The sequence below is a fragment of the Muntiacus reevesi genome, chromosome 20 (assembly GCF_963930625.1).
Source record: "Muntiacus reevesi chromosome 20, mMunRee1.1, whole genome shotgun sequence".
Taxonomy (NCBI): domain Eukaryota; kingdom Metazoa; phylum Chordata; class Mammalia; order Artiodactyla; family Cervidae; genus Muntiacus; species Muntiacus reevesi.
Genome location: NC_089268.1, coordinates 30,893,013 through 30,912,181, shown reverse-complemented (window position 1 = coordinate 30,912,181; position 19,169 = coordinate 30,893,013). Strand labels below are relative to the sequence as shown.

Sequence of the window (19,169 nt, the reverse complement as noted above, 5' to 3'; positions counted from 1 at the left end):
TGGCTTAGTTGCTCAGTTGTGTGTGACACTTGCGATCCCACAGACTGTCGCCCACCAGGCTCCTCTGTCCATGGGATTTTCCAGGCAAGAATACTGGAGTGGGTTGCCATTTCCTTAGCCTTACTGCATGTGTGTATTTAATTCTGTCTGCAGCAAGAACCTGTAATGTTTGAAAGAGAAAGGGTAGATGTTAAGAGACACTGAAAGACTTGAAAAGATATACATTTATTAATCCTTGTGAAAGAGCATTTCATATGTCATGCAGATAGATAAAACAAATATTTAAGAAATCAACACCTTGAAGACCTTTTAGTACATTTATAACAAAGTGGGGCGGGCTTCATGCTCTTTCCATATGTAAACTTCCACTCGAGCTGTGTACACTTCTCTGCGTGTACTCAGTCACATCCAACTCTGCAACCCCATGGACTCTAGTCTACCAGGCTCCTCTGTCAATGGAATTTTCCAAGCAAGAATACTGGAGTGGGTTGCCATCTTGTGCTCCAGGGGATCTCCCTGACCCAGGAACTGAACCTGCATCTCTTCCATCTCCTGCATTGGCAGGTGGATTCTTTACCACCGTGACAGCTGGGAAGCTCACACTTGACTTCTACTTACTTGTAATTAAAAAAATCTGCCTTTGCCTTGTCTTCCTTCCTCTGCTGAATCTCAGAAATTCTGACTCTATATAGGAGAGTGCCATTTAAGTTTTAATTTAAAATTTGCTGGAACTTTCCTGGCGGTCCAGTCGTTAAGACTCCTTACTTCCACTTAGGGGGCACAGGGTTGGTTCTTGGTCAGGGAACAGAGAACTGTGGCCAAAAAAATAAAAAACTTACTAAAAGTGATCAATGTTTATTAATCAAAAAAATGTTCTGTGCTAAACTGAGGTATAGCCGCACGTTCAAGAAATGTGGTACAGGATAACAGAAATTGCTCAGAGAAGTCTGAGCATTCAGCAGGCATTTGTTTATAATTTACCAGTTACAGGATCCATAACAGGTTTCTTAATTTTTTTATGCCTCAATTTCCTCATCCCACAGGGACTTGTATGGATTAAATGATTTAAAACTGTAAAGAATAGTGCCTGGCATGTGTAGGGTACTAGTATGTAGTATTACAGTACTATTATTGATAGACAAAACCTTGGAACCGAAGAAACACTGAATGGGAAGGTGAAGGACAAAGGCTTGGGGGATCTCACAATTAGAGGGGTCAGGGAACCAGGAAGAACCAACACAGGAGACAAGAGGGATCAGTATAAGAAGTAGAAGGAGAAATGAGAAAGTGTAAACACCAGAATCACTACTCTCAGGTGTTGGTGGTCAAAATATTGATGAATGAAAAGGTCTGAGAACCAGTTACTAGAGAAAGAGATTTCCCACTCTCCCCAAGTTTGTGGATTTCCCACACTCTATGTTTTCTTTTCTTATGTCTAGTAAGATTTGAGCTCACTCTGAAAGCTTTTCCACACTCCTCACATACATAAGGTTTCTCTCCAGTATGAACTCGCTTGTGTCCAATCAGGGCCGAGCTCTGACGGAAAGACGTGCCACACTCATGGCAGGTAAATGGCTTCTCACCTGTGTGGATTCTTTTGTGCTGTCTCAGGACTGAACTCTGATGAAAGACCTTTCCACACACCTCACACCTGTAAGGCTTCTCTCCAGTGTGGATTCTTTGATGATTGGTCAAGTTTGATTTCCCACTGAAAGCTCGATCACACTCTGAACATTTATAAGGTTTCTCTCCAGTGTGGATTCGTTGATGGATGGTAAGGCAGTGCTGATCTTGGAAAGTTTTCCCACAATCCCCACATCGATGGGGCTTCTCCCCTGTGTGTCCTCGTTCATGAGCCCGGCATTTACAGTTATGATGAAAGGCTTTCCCACACTCCTTACACTTGTAAGGCTTTTCTTCGGTGTGGATTCTTCTATGTTTGGTGAGCTCTGCTTCATTGCTGAAGGCTTTTCCACACTGAGGGCACCCACAATGTTTCTCCTGAGTGTGGAGTCTTCTGTGTTTGCTTAGGTCTGAGCTCCAGCTGAAGGCCCTCCCACACTCATTGCACTCATAAGGTCGCTCCCCAGTGTGGACTCTTGTGTGTTTGATGAGGTCTGAACTCCCACTAAAAGCCTTCCCGCACTCCTCACACGCATAGGGTTTCTCCCCAGTATGGCTCCTGTTGTGGATGATGAGGGAATGCTTAAACTGAAAGGCCTTCCCACAGTCACTGCATTCATAAGGCTTCTCTCCTGTGTGGATGATCTGATGCATCCTGAGACAGTACCTGGTCTTGAAGGCCTTCCCACAGTCACCGCAGTGGTGTGGCTTCTCCCCACTGTGGGTTTTTTTATGTCGGCAAAGAGCGGATCTACTACCGAAGGCCTTCCCACACTGGGTACAGTTAAAGGGTTTCTCCCCTGTGTGGATTATCTGGTGCATGGAAAGTTGATTTTTGGTCTTGAATGCTTTCCCACACTCATTACACACATAGGGTTTCTCGCCAGAATGAATTCGCTCATGGAGAATTAAGTCAGAATGCCAACTGAAGTTTTTGCCACATCGGGTACATTCATGCTGTTTCTTTTCTGTAAGAACTCCATACAGAATACATTCTGAGTTTGGACTGAAGTGTTTTCTAAGTCCTTTCTGGTTCTTTCCTTTCCTGAAAGTCACTTTCTCACAGCTTTCTTTCTCTTCTCTCTGTTTCTCCCTCACAGGCATTTCCCATTGATTCTCTAATTCGACATCTTGTACACAAACTTCTCCAACTTCTGGATCCTGGGAAACAACTTTTAGGAGACTTCTAAATTTCACCCAGCACACTTCTCCATTTTCAAAAACCTCCTGTTCTGATCTTGCCTTCTCACTCTCAGGCCACGTCTTGGCAGCTGACACTTAAACAAGAAAATAAAAATGTCAGATGTTCAGAGGAAAGGAGATAGGTGAGTTGGAACAGGGGAAGCAATGGTAAATTGTTGGAAGAGTAAATGACTTTCTCATGCTTGAAGAATTGCTAACATTATGGCAGCGGTCAAAGGAGGCTGAAACACTGAAAAGTACGAAGATATTCAAAACTGAGTAAACCTGACAAAAATCCTTCCAAAGTCTACTCATGTTCTAGAATCTCCTAGTTTCGCAAATGATAACTTCATACACCTAAGCCCCTAAACAGGTAACTGGAAATCATTTTCAACTCATTCTAACACTCACTAATGTTTTACAGATGTTACCAGTGAAGTGAGCTGCAGAGGTGATGCTCAAGTGCCAGTGTAGCCCCCTTCATAAGGATCTGTCTGCTTTGTTCCTGACAGTGGACCCTGGAGAGCCATATTTCTGTGGTGTACCTCTGCCCACTTGGGTAGGACAAGTTAGATCTGGGGAAGACCTGATCCAAACCAGGCCAGATTCTCTCCTCATGAACTCTGGAATCACGATATGAAAGCAGGTAAGGCCCGGCTCTGAAGACGGCTGGATCTTTAGCACTTAAATTTGAGTGGTGCTGGGATATGGGTGTTGTATAGGGGATGGAAAGCTCTGTCACTGGGACTGACAAGCAGAGATGGATCTGCCAAGAAAGAAGAATGGAGCAGACCCACAGAGTGGCAGAGAAGACAGCTGAAGAGCAGGGCCTGATGGCATTCCAGCCCTTCTTAAGTCTCCTGTATACCTGCTCTTAAGTTCCATGACACCCTGAATAATAAGTACATTTGTTTTCTTTTGCTTAAGCTAGCTTGAGTTAATTTTTTCTATTGGCAACCACAGTCCAAATCTACCTTATTATCTCCTAACTCTATCCCTTCTTCATCTCTATTTCGAGTGCATTCTCACTAGCTAACTTCGATACCCCTCAAAAGTCCTTTAGTCTGCTTCCTCTCTAATCCATCCTGTACGCTGCTTCCAGATTATTCCCTCTAAAAATCAGATCTAATCACATCACTTTTTAGCTTAAAACACTTCAATGGTGCTCCATAGTTAACCAGACAGGAAGTAAAATGTACAGTCAAGAGCCCCAGCTCACTGTCCTAGTTCTGACACCTAATAACTGTGCCAACTTGGGAGGATGATGTAACTTCTCTCTATGACCCATTGTTTTTATCAATAAAATGGGATCTACGTTACCCATGATAATGAAATGAGTCAATGTATGTAAAGCACCTGCAACACTGAAATAAGTACTTAATCATCTTACCTGTTAGTATAAGGATAAAGTTCAAGGTCTGTAGTTTAGCAAAAACTCATTCAGTCATGATCTTGCCCCTGTCCGCTGCTCCTGTAGTGTCTCCACTGGCTAGTGCAAGTCCTTTGCTCTGGTCATACTGAACTATTCACAGTTCACATTCTTATTCCCCTCTGCCTAGAAGGACTCTCCCCTCCTTCAACAAAATGACTTCACTTATTCCACATAACTTAGTTCAACTGTCATTCCTCCTGCAGTCTTTTGGTCTCCAGGTCAGATTTAGGTGTTTTTCCTCTCTGTTTATGTATACCAGATGCTTATCCTCATCTACATATCTCAATAAGTCCCATGATACTGGACTGTATAATTATTTCTTTACCTATTTGCTTTCCCCACTAGAAAACAAGCTTCTGGAAGTCAGGGCCCATATCTTATCTGTCTATCTCTTGAACCTTATATAATAGCTGGCACATAACAGTTGCCCAATTATGCTTTTTAGATGGCAGGTAGGACCAAAGAGTAGGTATTTGGATAGGGAAGCTGGAGTTGCCCTGTAAGCAAAGGACGATTTTTTTGAATGACAAATGTAGAAAATAGTTTAAATGAAGACCTGGTAATATTTTATGACTGACTACATAAGAGGTTCATGGAATGTAAAGAAAAGTAAATGTAAAGAAAGAGGTAGAACCAGATATAGAAATAGGGAGAGCTTAATGAAGAGACAGCCTTGCAGGGAGAGATGAGTTTGACTTTAGATATGTTGCTTCCCAGATGACAATGCAATATTCAAATAAAAATCAGGAGTTAGAAACATGAGACTGCTGCCCAGGAAAGAGGTAAAGGTTACCTCTTCGGATGGCAGGCATCCAACTTCACAATAACAGAGAATAGAAAAAGACAAGGGTCAAAGGCTCAGGACTCTGAATGAGGGAAGGTCCTGAAAAAACAAACAAGCAAACAAAATCCCCTAAAATCCAGAGGCAGAAAAGCAATGATCTCTGAGCACTGTAGTAAATGATACACAGAGGGCAGATAAATTGTCAGAGACTTTTTGTAAGAAATCGCAAAAAGTCTATTAGATATGTTGCAGAGAGCTGATAGATAATGACAGAATAATTACCCAAATAGTATGTTTTCTCTGCTTTTAAGATTTCCTAAATAGATTTCCTCTGGGCCCTTGAGGATGGATGACCCACCACTAAGAACATTCTATAACCATTCTGTCACATGGAACACACAAGGGGACAGACAGCTTCTCTGGCACTCACCTGGATAGGAGCAGCTCAGGAACTCCCAGTCCTGTCGATCCTGAACATAGGGCTCTGTACCTTGCTCCAGATCGGAGATCAAAGGAGGTTTAGAAAATGAAAATCCTGGTTGTACAGAGGAAGAAGGAATAAGTGTGTATAGCAACAAAGAACTGCCCTAACATTTACTTTGATCCCTCTGTTTGCATATGAAAATAGGAAAGAAATGTCTATTTGGGCAGAGAAAAGGGTTTATTCAGGGGTCTGGTAACCTGTAAATGAAAAAGGTTGAAGGACTTTCTCAGAAGTCAATACTCAGAAAGGTAAAGAAAGAGTTTCTGGAAAACTGTCATTGGTTATATTTTCCCTGTTCTTTTTAGGAGAATGGGAGTTTGTAAAGGAAGGCTGATCTGCTTTCAGCCGCTGGGAAGGAGTTCATGACTAGGCGATGGATACAAAGCATTTGATGGAAAATGAGAGGTTTGAGAAGGCAAGAATCTAGGGAGAACAGAAGCTAAGGATTTCCATTGTATTCAGAGAGACTTTCATTTCAGAGAATCAGAAAACAGCAACTAAGTTAGCCAGGAAATTATCTTGCTATGTAAACAGGGACAACTCAAAACTAATCTGGGAGGAAGAAGCTGATGATAAAGAACGAGGGCTCTGATTTCCAATATGAGACCCCATACACATCAACAAAGCAATGAAAAGAAAAAGGAAGGGAGAAAGTACTAAGTCAAGCGCAGGGAAAATTCTTACCAAGTGACACCATGTTCCCATAATTTTCCAACATCACATCTTTATAGAGGTGCCTTTGAGCGTGGGTCAGACACTGCCACTCCTCATGACTGAAGTTCACAGCTACATCCTCAAATGTCACTGACTCCTGAAACAACATGTTCCTGCCATTGTGGGAGGAAATTTCATAGTTCTCTCAGGAAACAGAGGCAGAAGAAAAGAATTTGTAGGGCGAAGGTTTACAGAAGTGAAAGGCTGTTACTGTTTGGTGTATATCTGGGGACAAGGTGAAAGGGAGCTTAGGCTTTCAGTAGCAAAAAATAACGAAAGAACAAATAATCCACAAGTGGTCTGTCATCCAAAAAAGCATCCCTTAGGAGAGGAAGCACCTGGACTTGGGAGTGGCATAGCCAGGTAAGCGAGTGAGGACAAGGACACATTTAGGAGACAGAGATATATTTTCAGGAAGGAAGGAAGGGGCCTTAGCTCACTTGAGGCTGGCTCATCACTGTATGCTTTGCTCCTGGCAGGTTTCCTTGGCTTTCATCTCTGGCTAAGGCAGGGCACTGAGGAAATGGTAGAGCTGAGAGAAGGGAAATAAGCCTAGAGTCAATTCAGCACAGTGTTAATGAAGCCTACTTTCATCCTCTCCTCCCCCAATGTAGATGCTTATGAAGCTCTGATCTAGGGGATAAGTCAACTGCATTACAGTATCCTCTTTCTCCGTTATTCCTCTAGTCTCAGTTTCCAGTGTGAGGTATCATGACCTGGCCAGCAGCCAAGCCAACTGTAAGTGCACTCTTCTTTTCTCTCACCTACTAAATCCTTTACTCTGTCTCTCTTAATCCTAGAAGACCTAAAAGGCCCACATCACTGACTACCAGCTTAATATGATAGCTCGGCTTCCTGTGTTTGAATGTTGCAGTAATTTTGTCCAGAAAGACTTGGAGTGGAGGTGGATGGGAAAAAAGGAGAGGTATGGATCAGAAATATCCACGGAGGGACTTCCCTGGTGATGCAGACACAAATTCGATCCTTGGTCAGGGATCTAAGATCTCACTTGCCACAGAGCAACTAACGCCGGCACTGCGGCTATCAGGTGAAAGACCCTGCATCCGCAATTAAGACTCAATGCAACCAAATATGTATTTTTTTTAAAGGAAATATAAATAAATATAAATAAAAAGGGATAGGGCCAAAGCTTACTTCTTTATGTAACTTACTAGTTGGTCTACCTCCACTTAGTTCACTAGAAAATTTTTTTCTCTTGTTCTTATTAGAGAAAATCACTTTCCCTCTTTGATTCTGAGTCTTTTTCTTGTTAATTCCCTAGTATTAAGCAATTCTGCTCCCCGCCCCCAACTGCCCTTCCAGTATAGTATAATGCACACCACTTTTTAAAATGCAAAAGAAACTTTCTCAGAGTGTATAAATGACCAGGTATGATCCGTATGAATTGGGAAAAAAAGTACAGTTTCTCACTACTGGTTAATGGGGCCCCTGTTTTATTCCTTGAAGGCCAACCTGGCCTTTCTGTAGCTTCCATGTTTATGGGGGTTTATCTTTCTTGATAGTTATCAACATATTTCCCAGTCCAAGACCATTCCTTTCTGGTCTGAAGTCACCTATCGGTAAGACTCTAGGGTCATCCCTTGGCCTCAGGACCCCAAAACTATCACTTCAATTTCACCAAAACCTCAGTTTAGGAAAAAACTGGCTTCTTTCTTCAGAAATGTGTCAAGAAGATTCTTCTTTGGTCTATGTCACCCTTAGCTTTTGATCAAAACAGGTCTGTGTTCACAACCATTGTGGATTCCATACAGTTTCCCCACTATCTCCTCTGAAAGTCTGTTATTTTATGACTCTTTGTCTCAAAAAGTTGGTTGGTTGGGAAACCAACCCCCTGGAAGGCACAGAGCTCACAGCAGACACATGCTTTGTTCCAAAATGTTCCATAACAGTTCTTTTCCTTATAATATCAATAAACTTTAACCTCCCAATTGTTTTTTTTTTCAATCACCATTTTATAATGAACATTTTCAAATATACAAAAAAGTTGAAAGAACTATATAGGAAACATCCATATACTCACCACTGACATTCTACTATTAACATTTTGCAATATTTGCTTTATTGCATATCTGTCCATCTAACTATAAATTCATTTTATTTTTTGTTGCATTTCAAAGTAAGTTGAAGACATCAGCATACATGACCCCTAACACTATGACACATATCATTAATTAAAGTTGAATATTTGTTTACATTCTTATTTTTAAAGTAAAATTTATATACAGTCAAATGTATGTCTTAAATTTTTGACAAAGCATACCCTTATTTAACTCAAACTTTCCTCCATATGCATCTCAGTTGGATGTTTACCATATCTTCTTCATAAATTACAAAACTTTTGTTACTTTGTAGTGGTTTTTTTTCCCCTAAGTGTTCATTACATTAAAAACTGTTTTTAAATGTGGTTAAAAAAAATATAAAAGGAAATTTACCATTTTAACTATTTCTAAGTATTTCAATAGTGTTAAAATATTCACAGTGGTGGGGGGAGGATGAATATGTGGAACAGAACTTTTAGGGCATCAAAGTAGTCTGCATACTACTTTAATAGCAGATACATAGTATTATTCATTTGTAGAAACCCATATAACTGTATAGCACAAAGCATGAATCCTAATATAAACTGCTGCTGCTGCTGCTGCTGCTAAGTTGCTTCAGTCATGTCCGACTCTGTGCGACCCCATACACGGCAGCCCACCAGGCTCCTCTGTCCCTGGGATTCTCCAGGCAAGAATACTGGAGTGGGTTGCCATTTCCTTCTCCAATGCATGCATGCATGCTAAGTCACTTCAGTCGTGTCCGACTCTGTGTGATGCTATGGACAGCAGCCCTCCAGGCTCCTTTGTCCACAGGATTCTCCAGGCAAGAATACTGGAGTGGGTTGCCATTTCCTCCTCCAATATAAACTAGGGAGTTTAGAGTTTAGTTAATAATTATGTGTCAATATTGGCTCATCGCTTGTAACAAATGTACCACACTAAAATCATAACAGATCTCCAGAACTTTTTCATCTTGCAAAACTGAAACTCTATACCCATTAAACAACAAAACAACTCTATTTTTCCTTCTCCTCAGCCCCTGGTAACCACTGTAGTGATTTTTTCCCCCAGGAGTTGGTGATGGATGGGGAAGCCTGGCGTGCTGCAGTCCATGGGGTTGCAAACAGTTGGACAGACTGAGCGACTGAACTGAACTGAACTGTGCAGTGTGGCTCGTGGCACCTTAGTTCTCCCATCAGTAATTGCACTTAGGCAAGAGCAGCAGTCCTAATGACTGGAGTGCAAGGGAATTCTCTTCATTGTAGTGATTCTTAAACTTTATTTCTTAGTTTCTGAATTTGAAAGATCAGTTAAAAATGAACTTGGGGGAATTCACACATGGGTGAGAGTGTCCTTTTCTAAGGACATTCATTTCATCATTGGGGTCCCACCTTCATGACTTCATCTAAAATTGATTACTTCCCAAAACCTCACCCCTAAATATCATAACACTGGGTTGGGGGGTAGAGCTTCAACATATAAATTTTCAGGGGATAGAAACATTCAGCCCATGACAAAACTATATGTTAAAGCAATGTACAGATATTATCCAGGATGAGATTAACTCATTTACATATTATGCTAAGTAATTGTAAAATTTATGGCCCTAAAAATCACTTATAGGAAGAGAATTCAATATCTTTTGAGAAAAAGAGGACTGGAATACTCAGGTCAGATGTGAACCATAAAATTATATATATTTTTAAACTTTAAAAAAATGAAATAAAACTAACCACCAAGTTAAGCAATATCCATTATTTTCTACCTCTTAAATTTGTGATAAGTATGTTCTATAGTATTAATTTTTCCTTTAAGATTACTTTACAGTAGAAATTTCAAGATTTCTCTTCTGGAAGTTCCAATAATATGCTTAGAAATTCATTTTACCTTTTTTTTTCCTTTGCAGGTAATATGTATCATCCTAAAGGCCTATTTTAGGGGTGTCCAGGTGCCTAGTCCTCTAATAGCCTCTGTCTATACAAACCACTAGTGCCACCTGGCCCTAGTGGTAAAGAACTCGCCTGCCAATGCTGGTTAGGTGTAAAAGATGCTGGTCCCATCCCTGGGTGGGGAAGATCCCCTGGAGAAGGGAATGGCAATCCACTCCAGTATTCTTGCCTGGAGAATCCCATGGACAGAGGATCCTGGTGGGCTTCAGTTCATAGGGTCGCACAGAGTCAGACATGACTGAAGCGACTTAGCACACAAATCTTATCCACTTTTCTCTTCATATATGCCACCGAAGAGCATTTCTAAAGCACAGTCCCACATTTCCCCTTCTTTATTTTTCCCAAAGTTTCAAAACAAAACCTTTGCTCCTTCTTTTGCCATGGCTTTATCTTATTTCTCAGGTATACCTATACTATAACGTAAAAATCTCAGGGTTAACAGATGTACAGAAATAACATGACATACAATCAATATTTACATGTTGGTAAAACTGTGGTTGGGGAGGTGTTACCAAATTATACTACAAGTTTAACATGTGCAAATATTCATGTACCCATATGTAAGCTACTTGTCATATATATATTGAGTTGAACATATAATAAGTGGATGAATACATTCAAAGCTTCCATAAACTGCTTTGAAGAATCTTTTCTTATGAATTTTTATTTTTTTTTCCAAATTTGATTTAAGATGAGGGCCGAAACTGAATAATTTAGTTCCTGTCAATACCAGGCCAAGGCTAATATAGAAAGAATATATTTTTCTATAAATACTCAATAATGAGCATATTTCCAGGCCCCAGGAAGCATCTCTCACCTAGTCTGTGTCCCTGCCCCATTTTTAGCTGCCATAACTCCTGCCACAATACCCTGTGTACATTACCTCTTTCCTGTAGGAACATGGTATCAGGGATGCCAAACTGGTTTGGTGATCCTGGACTCTCATCTGATACCACGATCTATTGCAAGGAATAGAAAACATTTGGAGAAGTTATGGAGGGACAGAAAATTTATGGTAAGCTGCATATTGGTTGGTTATGCAACCAACTATAAAGTTCTATTCATGGAAATCAACTCTCCAAACTACCAAAAGGGGTGAGAAAAACAGGGGCTCAGTCTCTTGATATACCTTATGAAAAACAGAAATGGCATCCAACTATTCTATAACTTAAAAACATCACCAGGTAATCCAAAAAAGTATTTTGAAGGAGAAAACTTCCACACAGTCAATCCAAGCCCACCACACTTCCAATGCTTTCCTCCTTTCCTGGACTCACTTCTTCTTCCTCCTTGTGATACACTGCTGATTCTCCTCTTTTTACCGGCTGCATGTTTTCTTTTCCAGTCTTCTAATACTGTCCCAGTTTCTTCTCTGCTGGTTGGATCCAGCTGCTAAAGTCAATCCTGGCTTTGCCCAGATAACCGGTTTTGAAGTGGCTCCAGCGGATACTAGCCTCCTTTCAGGGATATAAGCCTTGGTGAGACCAGTCAAAGACTGCTCCTGACCCACAGGGCAGCTGCTTTTTGGTTTGATGCATCAATACTGCCCTAGATGTGGGGTTCATCAGCAGTAATAAGCTAGTCGTGATCCCATAGCTTGTTTTCCTGTATATTTGATGAAGAGAAAAGAGAATAGAGGGATGTGACCAAAGTGAAAAGGAATCACTGAGAATCTGGAGTATCTATGAGAGATGAGGGAGAAGCGGAACAAACTGAATATGATAATATATCCAGAATACAACTTCTCCTGCCACCATCTTGGCCCAAGCCACCATTGCCTGCCTTGCCCTGTATTGTGTTAGCCATCAAACTGGTCTCCTGCTTCTGTCCTTGTGTTCTACTTGTCTTTTCTCAATACGATAAAGTGGACAATTTAAAACTTCAGTTGGATTATTTCAGCTCTCTGCTTAAAAGCCCTCAATGCATCCATCTTACTCAAAATAAGGAGTAGCATATAAGGCCCTAAAGAATCTCATTGCATCGCCTCTGTTCATTCAAAATAAAAGCTAAAGTCCTTACAGGGCCATTTGAGTCTACAGGGTTACTATTACCTCTCCTACTATTCTCCCCCCCATTCAACCCCATTCAGTCCCACAGATCTTTCTCTTCCTTTTTAGGCACGGTGCCATTTTAGGGACTTTGCACTGGTTGTTCCCTCTACCTCAAGCTATCCTCACGATGAATAATCTCGCCTCTTTCAACTGTTTGCTTGTATGTAATCCTCCCTAGGAAACCTACTTTAGGTGCACTATTTAAAATTACAGTCTACCATCTCCTTCCAATCATGACATGCCTTGCTTTCCTATACAGCACTTTCCAACAAGGTGCATAAGTTAATTATATACTTTCTATTGTTTATTATAGGTCTTCCTTTCACTATAATGTAAGCTTCTAGGCTTTTGAGAGCACGGACTTTTTGTCTATTTTGTTCACTGCTCTATCCCCAACGTTTAAAACAGTGCCTGCACCAGCAGTCGCTCAGCTAGAAATTGGCCAAATGAAAGAACGCACGAATGGATGCTGGGGAGGAAAATAAATGAAAAAAAAAAAAAAAAAGAAAAAGTAAAGGGCCGCTGAGAGCAAGAAGAGCGCGGGGGAGGCGGAGAAAAAAGTCCTTGTCGGGCAGGAATCCGCGGCGGACTCCAGATCCCGGGCAACCCGGCCCCAAAGCCCCGCCCCATCCCCGCCCGCCGTTCCGGGCCCCTGGGAGGAGGTGTATTAATATTAAGATTTAAGTGAAGCAGGTGGTGGTGTCGGCCTCCTTCCAGCCGCCCCTCGGAGGGTTCGGAGACCCCAGTGGCAGCTTGGGAGCCCGTCAGCTACAGTCCCATCCCACGCTGGCTGGAGACACAGACCTTCCTGCCGCTATTCTTCTCTAGAAATGACAAAATAAAGGAATCTGTTCTAGCTCCACTTCCTAGTCCTTCAATAATCAGTTCCGGTGACTTTCTAGGAAATCATCAACTCGCTGGTTGAGGAGTTCCCTAGAAACCCTCCGCAACCGCAGCCCCAAACGTGTTATTTCTGGTTTTATGTTCTTCAGAATGCATCTCTTAAAACAGAAGCACAATGTCATTATCCCAACTATCAAAATTAAAATAACTCCCGGGTATCATCTAATACTGAGTCCATATTTGAATTTTCCAAATAGATAAAATATGCTGCTTTTTTGAATCAAGATTTAAAGTCTGTACTTTATTTGGTTATTTGTCTTAAATCTTTTTAAATTTAGATCTAGAATAGTTCCCCCATCTTTCACTTTCTCCCCCATCGAACACATTTGGCCATTTATCCTGAATATTCCACATGCTGGCTTGGTCTGAGTCCATCCCCATTTAATTTGTTTCTCTAGCCTTGTATTTGTTAACTAGATGTTAGCTCTAAAGGTTTAGAGTTTGCTTTACCTTTATGGGTAAGTATTATTTTTACGTGGTGCTACCTACTTCCTTTTGCTTTACAACAGGAGGCATATAATGTTGGATTATTTCACTCTCTGTGATGCTTCTCATAGGTTCAAGGGCTTTGGCTATATAATATTGACACATGGTGGGAGAATTCATCATTCCTTGAGGCAACAAGTCCATTGATATCATTTATAAGGAAGAGAGAAAGCAAATCTCTCTTGGTCTAGAGGGTGTAAAGGTATAGTAAAAAAGCAATCTTGTAAATCTATAATAATAATATGCCAGTTTTGAGGAACAGTGGTAGGTGATGGAATTCCTGGTTGCAATGCACCCATAGGTTTCATAGATGCATTAACTTATCGAAGATCTGCTAAAAGACGCCATTTGCCAGATTTGTTTTTTATTACAAAAATGGGAGAATTCCCAGGGCAACAAGATTCCTCGATATGTTTTAATTTCAATTGTGTATCTATAAGTCTTTAGCAGCCTCTAATTTCTCTTTTGTAAGGGGCCACTGCTCTGTCCAAATAGGCTCGTCATTTTTCCAAGTTATTTTAATAATTGTATTGTTTGTTAAATGGGCAGTGGCCCCTAGGAAAAATGTGGAATATATATTTGAGTTTGCCATTGCATATGTAAATCTCTTCCTATTAAATTAAGGGGTGCAGCTATCACATAAGGTCATAATGTTGCAGGCTGGCCTTCTGGTCCCTCACATGGATATATTTGGACAGTTTGATAAACCTCTTATACTTTGGTTTGAGAAACTCCTGCAATTTGCCAAGAAATTCTCTGCATAGGCCAAGATTTGGGCCATAAATGTTTGGAAATAATAGTGATATCAGATCCAGTATCAAGAAGATCAGAAAATCTTTTGCCATTAATTTTGACATTTATATTTGGTCATGCATATTCAGATATTATTGATGTCCATAAGGATTGCTTTTGATCTATACTACCAAATCCACCTCTCCATATACCATTAGAGGAGTTAATAGAAATGCAAGGGAAAAGAAGTAATTGGGCAATTTTGTCCCCCTTTTTGAATTGCCATAGTATCTGAGATGACATCATAATTTGAACCTCTTCCTTATAATCTGAATCAATTATTCCAGGGTGAACAGTAATTCCCTTAGAAGTCAGATTAGATCAGCCAAGTATAAGGCCGAAGGACTGTGGAGTAGGGGTTCATAAAGTCTGGTAGGTATTCTAGAAGGGACTGCTTGAGGAAAAAAAAGAAAATCATTTAGGGCTGGTATATTGACGGCAGCACTGCCGGATGTTGAGGGTTTGAGGGAAAAGATGGAGTTTGCCCCTGGTTTTTGTTGATGGGGACCCGGGGAGCCCCCTTCTTTGAGTTTCTTGATATAAGATTTCCCTCAACATCATATTTAGATCGACATTCTTTAGCCCAATGTACTCCCTTACCATAGCGAGGGCAGACTCCTGGAGGCTTTTTAATAGTTTTAATTTTTTTGTGCATTTTTTAGGGCAATCCTTTTTTAAATGGCTCTTACCTCCACAAACAAAACATCCTTCATTCCCCTTTTTAAAGGCAGCAGCCATTGCTTCAGCCAACATTTGCATTTTCTGAGTTTCTGATCCTAAGTTGCGACAAGCCTTCAAATAATCAATAACATTCCCGGTATCACGAATTGGAGCGATGGCTCTTTGACATTCCTGATTTGCATTCTCATATGCAAGCGGTTTTTCTAATTGCACTCTGGCTTCCTCTCTGACAACACTAAGGGAGATAGCAACTCCCAGCCTAGCTAAAAAATCAGACTAGGCTTCATTAGGCCCTTGTGATATCTTTGTGTAGCTACCTTTAGGTTCCCCTTGAGGAGTAATTCGATCTCAAGCTTCAAGGGCAACTTCTTTCAACTGTTCATGTAACAAAGGAGGGCACTGTATCTGAACTTCCACTGAATCAAATTGCCCTGTACCGGTTAACATTTCAAAAGTAATTTGGTTTTGGGGAGCGCCAGCTCGAGCATTAGAATTGACATGATCTCAGGCCACATCATGAAACCACATTATCCACTGAAGATATTCTCCTGGTTTAAGAAGAACTTTTACCAAAATTCGCCAATCACAAGGAATAAAATTTCCAATAGAAGATGCCATAGCGTTTAGAAGCTCTTTAGTGAAAGGAGAATGATGGCCATACATAGTTACAGCATTTTTCATTTGTTGCATGTGAGAAAAATCAATGCCTTCATATTGAGGTATTAGTTGCCCTTGAGCATTAATATTTCTTAACACAGAAAAGGCAAAAAGATCATCAGCCTCAGAAACTTGAGATTGCAAAGCCAGTAAATCAGAAAGCCTTTGTTGTGAAGGAGAATGAGTGGATTGTCTGTTTTCATAAATATGAGTGTGTGTTAGGGGTTTATCATTGTCATCAAAAAAAGTACTGTTGGCTTTAGTGTCAAAGAGAGCATCAGAAGAATCATCATCAGATTCATTTTGTCCTCTAATTGAGGGGACCTTTGGTTTCATGCCCATTGAAATGAGGAGGAGGAGCACTTGGGACAGCCGGAGCAGGGATGGTGGGGAAGTCTTGAAACATTTTATGTTGCTCTAATTGGGCCTTTTGTAAAGTCTCACCATCTAATTTATATTCGTATAATGAACATTCTGCTTGTTGACGAATATCAGGGGGCTAGAGTTGCCTTGAAACGTCAAGATCATGGCTTTAATGAGGGCCCATAAGGGCCAGAAATCTATTGGAATATTTTCTCCCCTTCTAGTGGCTCGTTCAACATTCTCTTTGACCCAGTTCCAATTTCTAAATCAAAACTGCCTTCATCAGGGAACCAGGGATTATATTCAACCACTGTTTGGAGACAAGCCTCTATCCATTGATTCGAAACCGAAAGTCCTTGAACCTTAAATAAATGATGAAGTAAAGTAGAAAAGTGGTGGGGCTTTCCAGCCGTTTGTCCCATAACCCCGCACTTACCGACCTCCAGAGGTCCTAACAGTCACTCTGTCCGCTTGCCAAGGGCGTTCAGTGAAACAAGGTGATTTTTTTGCAAAAAAGCATGTTTATATATCTTCATACAAGGCAGCTTTAGGCAGTAAAAAAATTGAGCAAAAACAAAGCCAACCAAATGACAATCTTGAAAGGGCCAGAAAGCATTCCATATCCTGAGTAAGAAGGGCATAACTGAATAGATTACATTTAAGTAAGGTCACTGAAGGGAGTCACTGAAGGCAGTCACTGAAAGGAATCCAAGCAGGTGCCCTTTCTCATGATCTCAGTCCTGAGAACTGCGTGCAGCTCTGCTTGTTCCTGTTTTCCAGGAACTGATAAGGAATAGAGAATCCTTGAGCAACGGCACACAAAAGAAAAGAATAACATATTGGATCCCTTAAAGTTGAACGTCCCCTGACAGCCTAGTTTTGTTTTTGCCCAACTTTATTTTTGCTGCCTAAAGCTTCCTTGTATGGAGATATATGAAGCACACACTGCTACAAATAAAGTACCCTTGTTTCACTCGAGACTTGGGTCCCCTGTGTCCTTCTTTTCGGACTCCAGTCCCCAGGTCCTGGTCTATAAAGACCGTGACAACATCCTCCAGGCTGAGTTGGTACAGTCTTTCTTCGTGATATCAATCTTCTTAACAGTATTAACGTCCAGTACACATATCACAGGGTACATTTATGAGAGCCTTTGCTATAACCTTTGCAGACATGAAGATAACTTCCTTGCACGGCAGACCCTCAGACTACCACTTAAATAATCTATCCCAATTGAGATATAATTCATTTACATTATTCTTGGTTACTGCTAATCTCATAAAGTCTCCTAAAATAATTAATGCTGGAATTTTGCCAGGGATTCATGTCAAGCTTTTCAGCCTAACTCCACAATTCATCTCTCTCTCTCTTTTTTTTAGTTTTTGAAAATCTGGATATTTGTCAATCTCAGTCAAGATCACACTTCTTAAAAATGGCCTTCAGGGGCCCTGTGGTCAATCTACCTGTAATTGGTATTTTGAATACTTATAGCCATTTTATTTGGGTATGAAGACTTACACTCATTTAAGGGAAGTAGTTATTCTTTCATTATCTCCTTGTATGTCCTGAAATTTTCTTCCCTCATATTAATGTTTGTCCTACCATTCCCAATTTGAAGATGGAGAAACAGAAGCCTGACTGGTGTTAAGTAATTCTATAGCCCCTCTTCTGTCTGTTGAAATTACTAAATTCATTTCCAGGGGCTTTTTAAAAAAGACAGCAAATATTTCAGTCTTACAAAGCAATGATATAAGAAACACTTAACATCTATCTTAAGACATAAATATTACAGATATAATTATACCCCCTTGTCTACTCTTCTCCAATTGTTCTCCTCTTTCTTTCCGGTTAGCTACTACCTTGATACTGATGCTGTTATTTCAAAGCATGTTTAAATATTGTTAGTACATATGTGGGTAGCCAGAAACATTTTATAGTATAGTTTACCTGTTTTTCTAATTTTATACATATAGTTTCACTCTGTACACATTTAAGTTTGAAAGGCTTGATTTGATTTAGGTTCAGTATTTTTGGCAAGAATGCTTCATAGGGGTTATTATGGACTTTGTACACACCCAGCTTTCATGATTCTGAGATTTATCCTTAAAGAAAAATTTATCTTTAGCTCATTTGTCTTATGTCACAGGTATTTTTCATTTCCCTTCCAATAATCTTATTCATTATTCTGATTATTTTTCCAGTTCAGCTTACAATTCAGCAAGTATTTGTTTTTAGTCTTTGAGTTTATGGATTTCATTTTGTTTATATTGGCTGTCTTTTTGAAATCATTTTCTTGGAGTTTCCCCTTCTAAAACGATTATGTCCCATGACTTTATGCTTGCCAATTCATATTCCAGTGTAAGAAAGGACAATCTAAAAAGTATTTGCCATTTCCTCAAATTTTTAAATATAACTTTTGTGCTTACTTACATATGTTAATTATTTTCTGTTCAAGTTTCTACTGCTAATCATTACACTGAAACATAACGTAAGGAAAATATAGAAAATGTAACATTTTAGAAATGTAATATTTTGGAAAATACAGCATATGTTACTTATAATGTATGCTTGTGAGTTTTCATGATCCCTAAATTATAACATATTTCAATGTATGTGACACATAGTTCTCTTTTAAATAAAGCTACCGATAAAAGGCAAATACTTATATTAGTAAATGATGCTTTGCGGCAATAGCTTTTCAGAATCATTTCAATTCATTCATTTAACAAGAATTTCTTCAGCAACTGTTCTAAGAGCTTGGTTTACATAAATAAACAAAGATATCTGCGTGGTAGAGCTTACATTCATGTAATTCTGATTAACTCGGTGCTCCATTTTCTTTCGTTGTTTTGCCTCTTCACACGCTGAAGGAAATCAGTTTCATATTTAAGCTCATCTGTTCTCCATGTGGCATCAGTCCCAACCTAGTAAGCAGGGACTGGGACCGTCCAGCTTCTCAGGGTTTGCAGCGTTGAACCAAAGAGAAGAGTCCTCCGAAGGTCCTAGAAGGG

General features: G+C 40.1%; 1 protein-coding gene across 4 annotated transcripts; it reads right to left on the bottom strand.

Moving 5' to 3' along the window:
• Positions 1-215: 215 nt before the first annotated feature.
• ZNF311 (zinc finger protein 311) lies at positions 216-19,148 on the bottom strand. 4 transcript variants are annotated; one of them, XM_065911997.1, is made up of 7 exons: positions 18,961-19,148; positions 11,506-11,833; positions 11,112-11,187; positions 6,660-6,751; positions 6,190-6,316; positions 5,452-5,556; positions 216-2,894 (listed from the first exon to the last, which is right to left on the bottom strand). In XM_065911997.1, exons 2-7 carry the CDS (start codon positions 11,557-11,559, stop codon positions 1,312-1,314), a joined length of 2,037 nt encoding a protein of 678 aa, XP_065768069.1. In that variant the 5' UTR covers positions 11,560-11,833; positions 18,961-19,148; the 3' UTR covers positions 216-1,311. The 4 variants fall into 4 exon arrangements, with proteins under 4 accessions (XP_065768069.1, XP_065768072.1, XP_065768070.1 ...); XM_065912000.1 differs by having other exon boundaries at positions 11,358-11,833; positions 18,961-19,073; XM_065911998.1 differs by lacking the exon at positions 18,961-19,148 and adding an exon at positions 16,598-16,696.
• Positions 19,149-19,169: the final 21 nt, after the last annotated feature.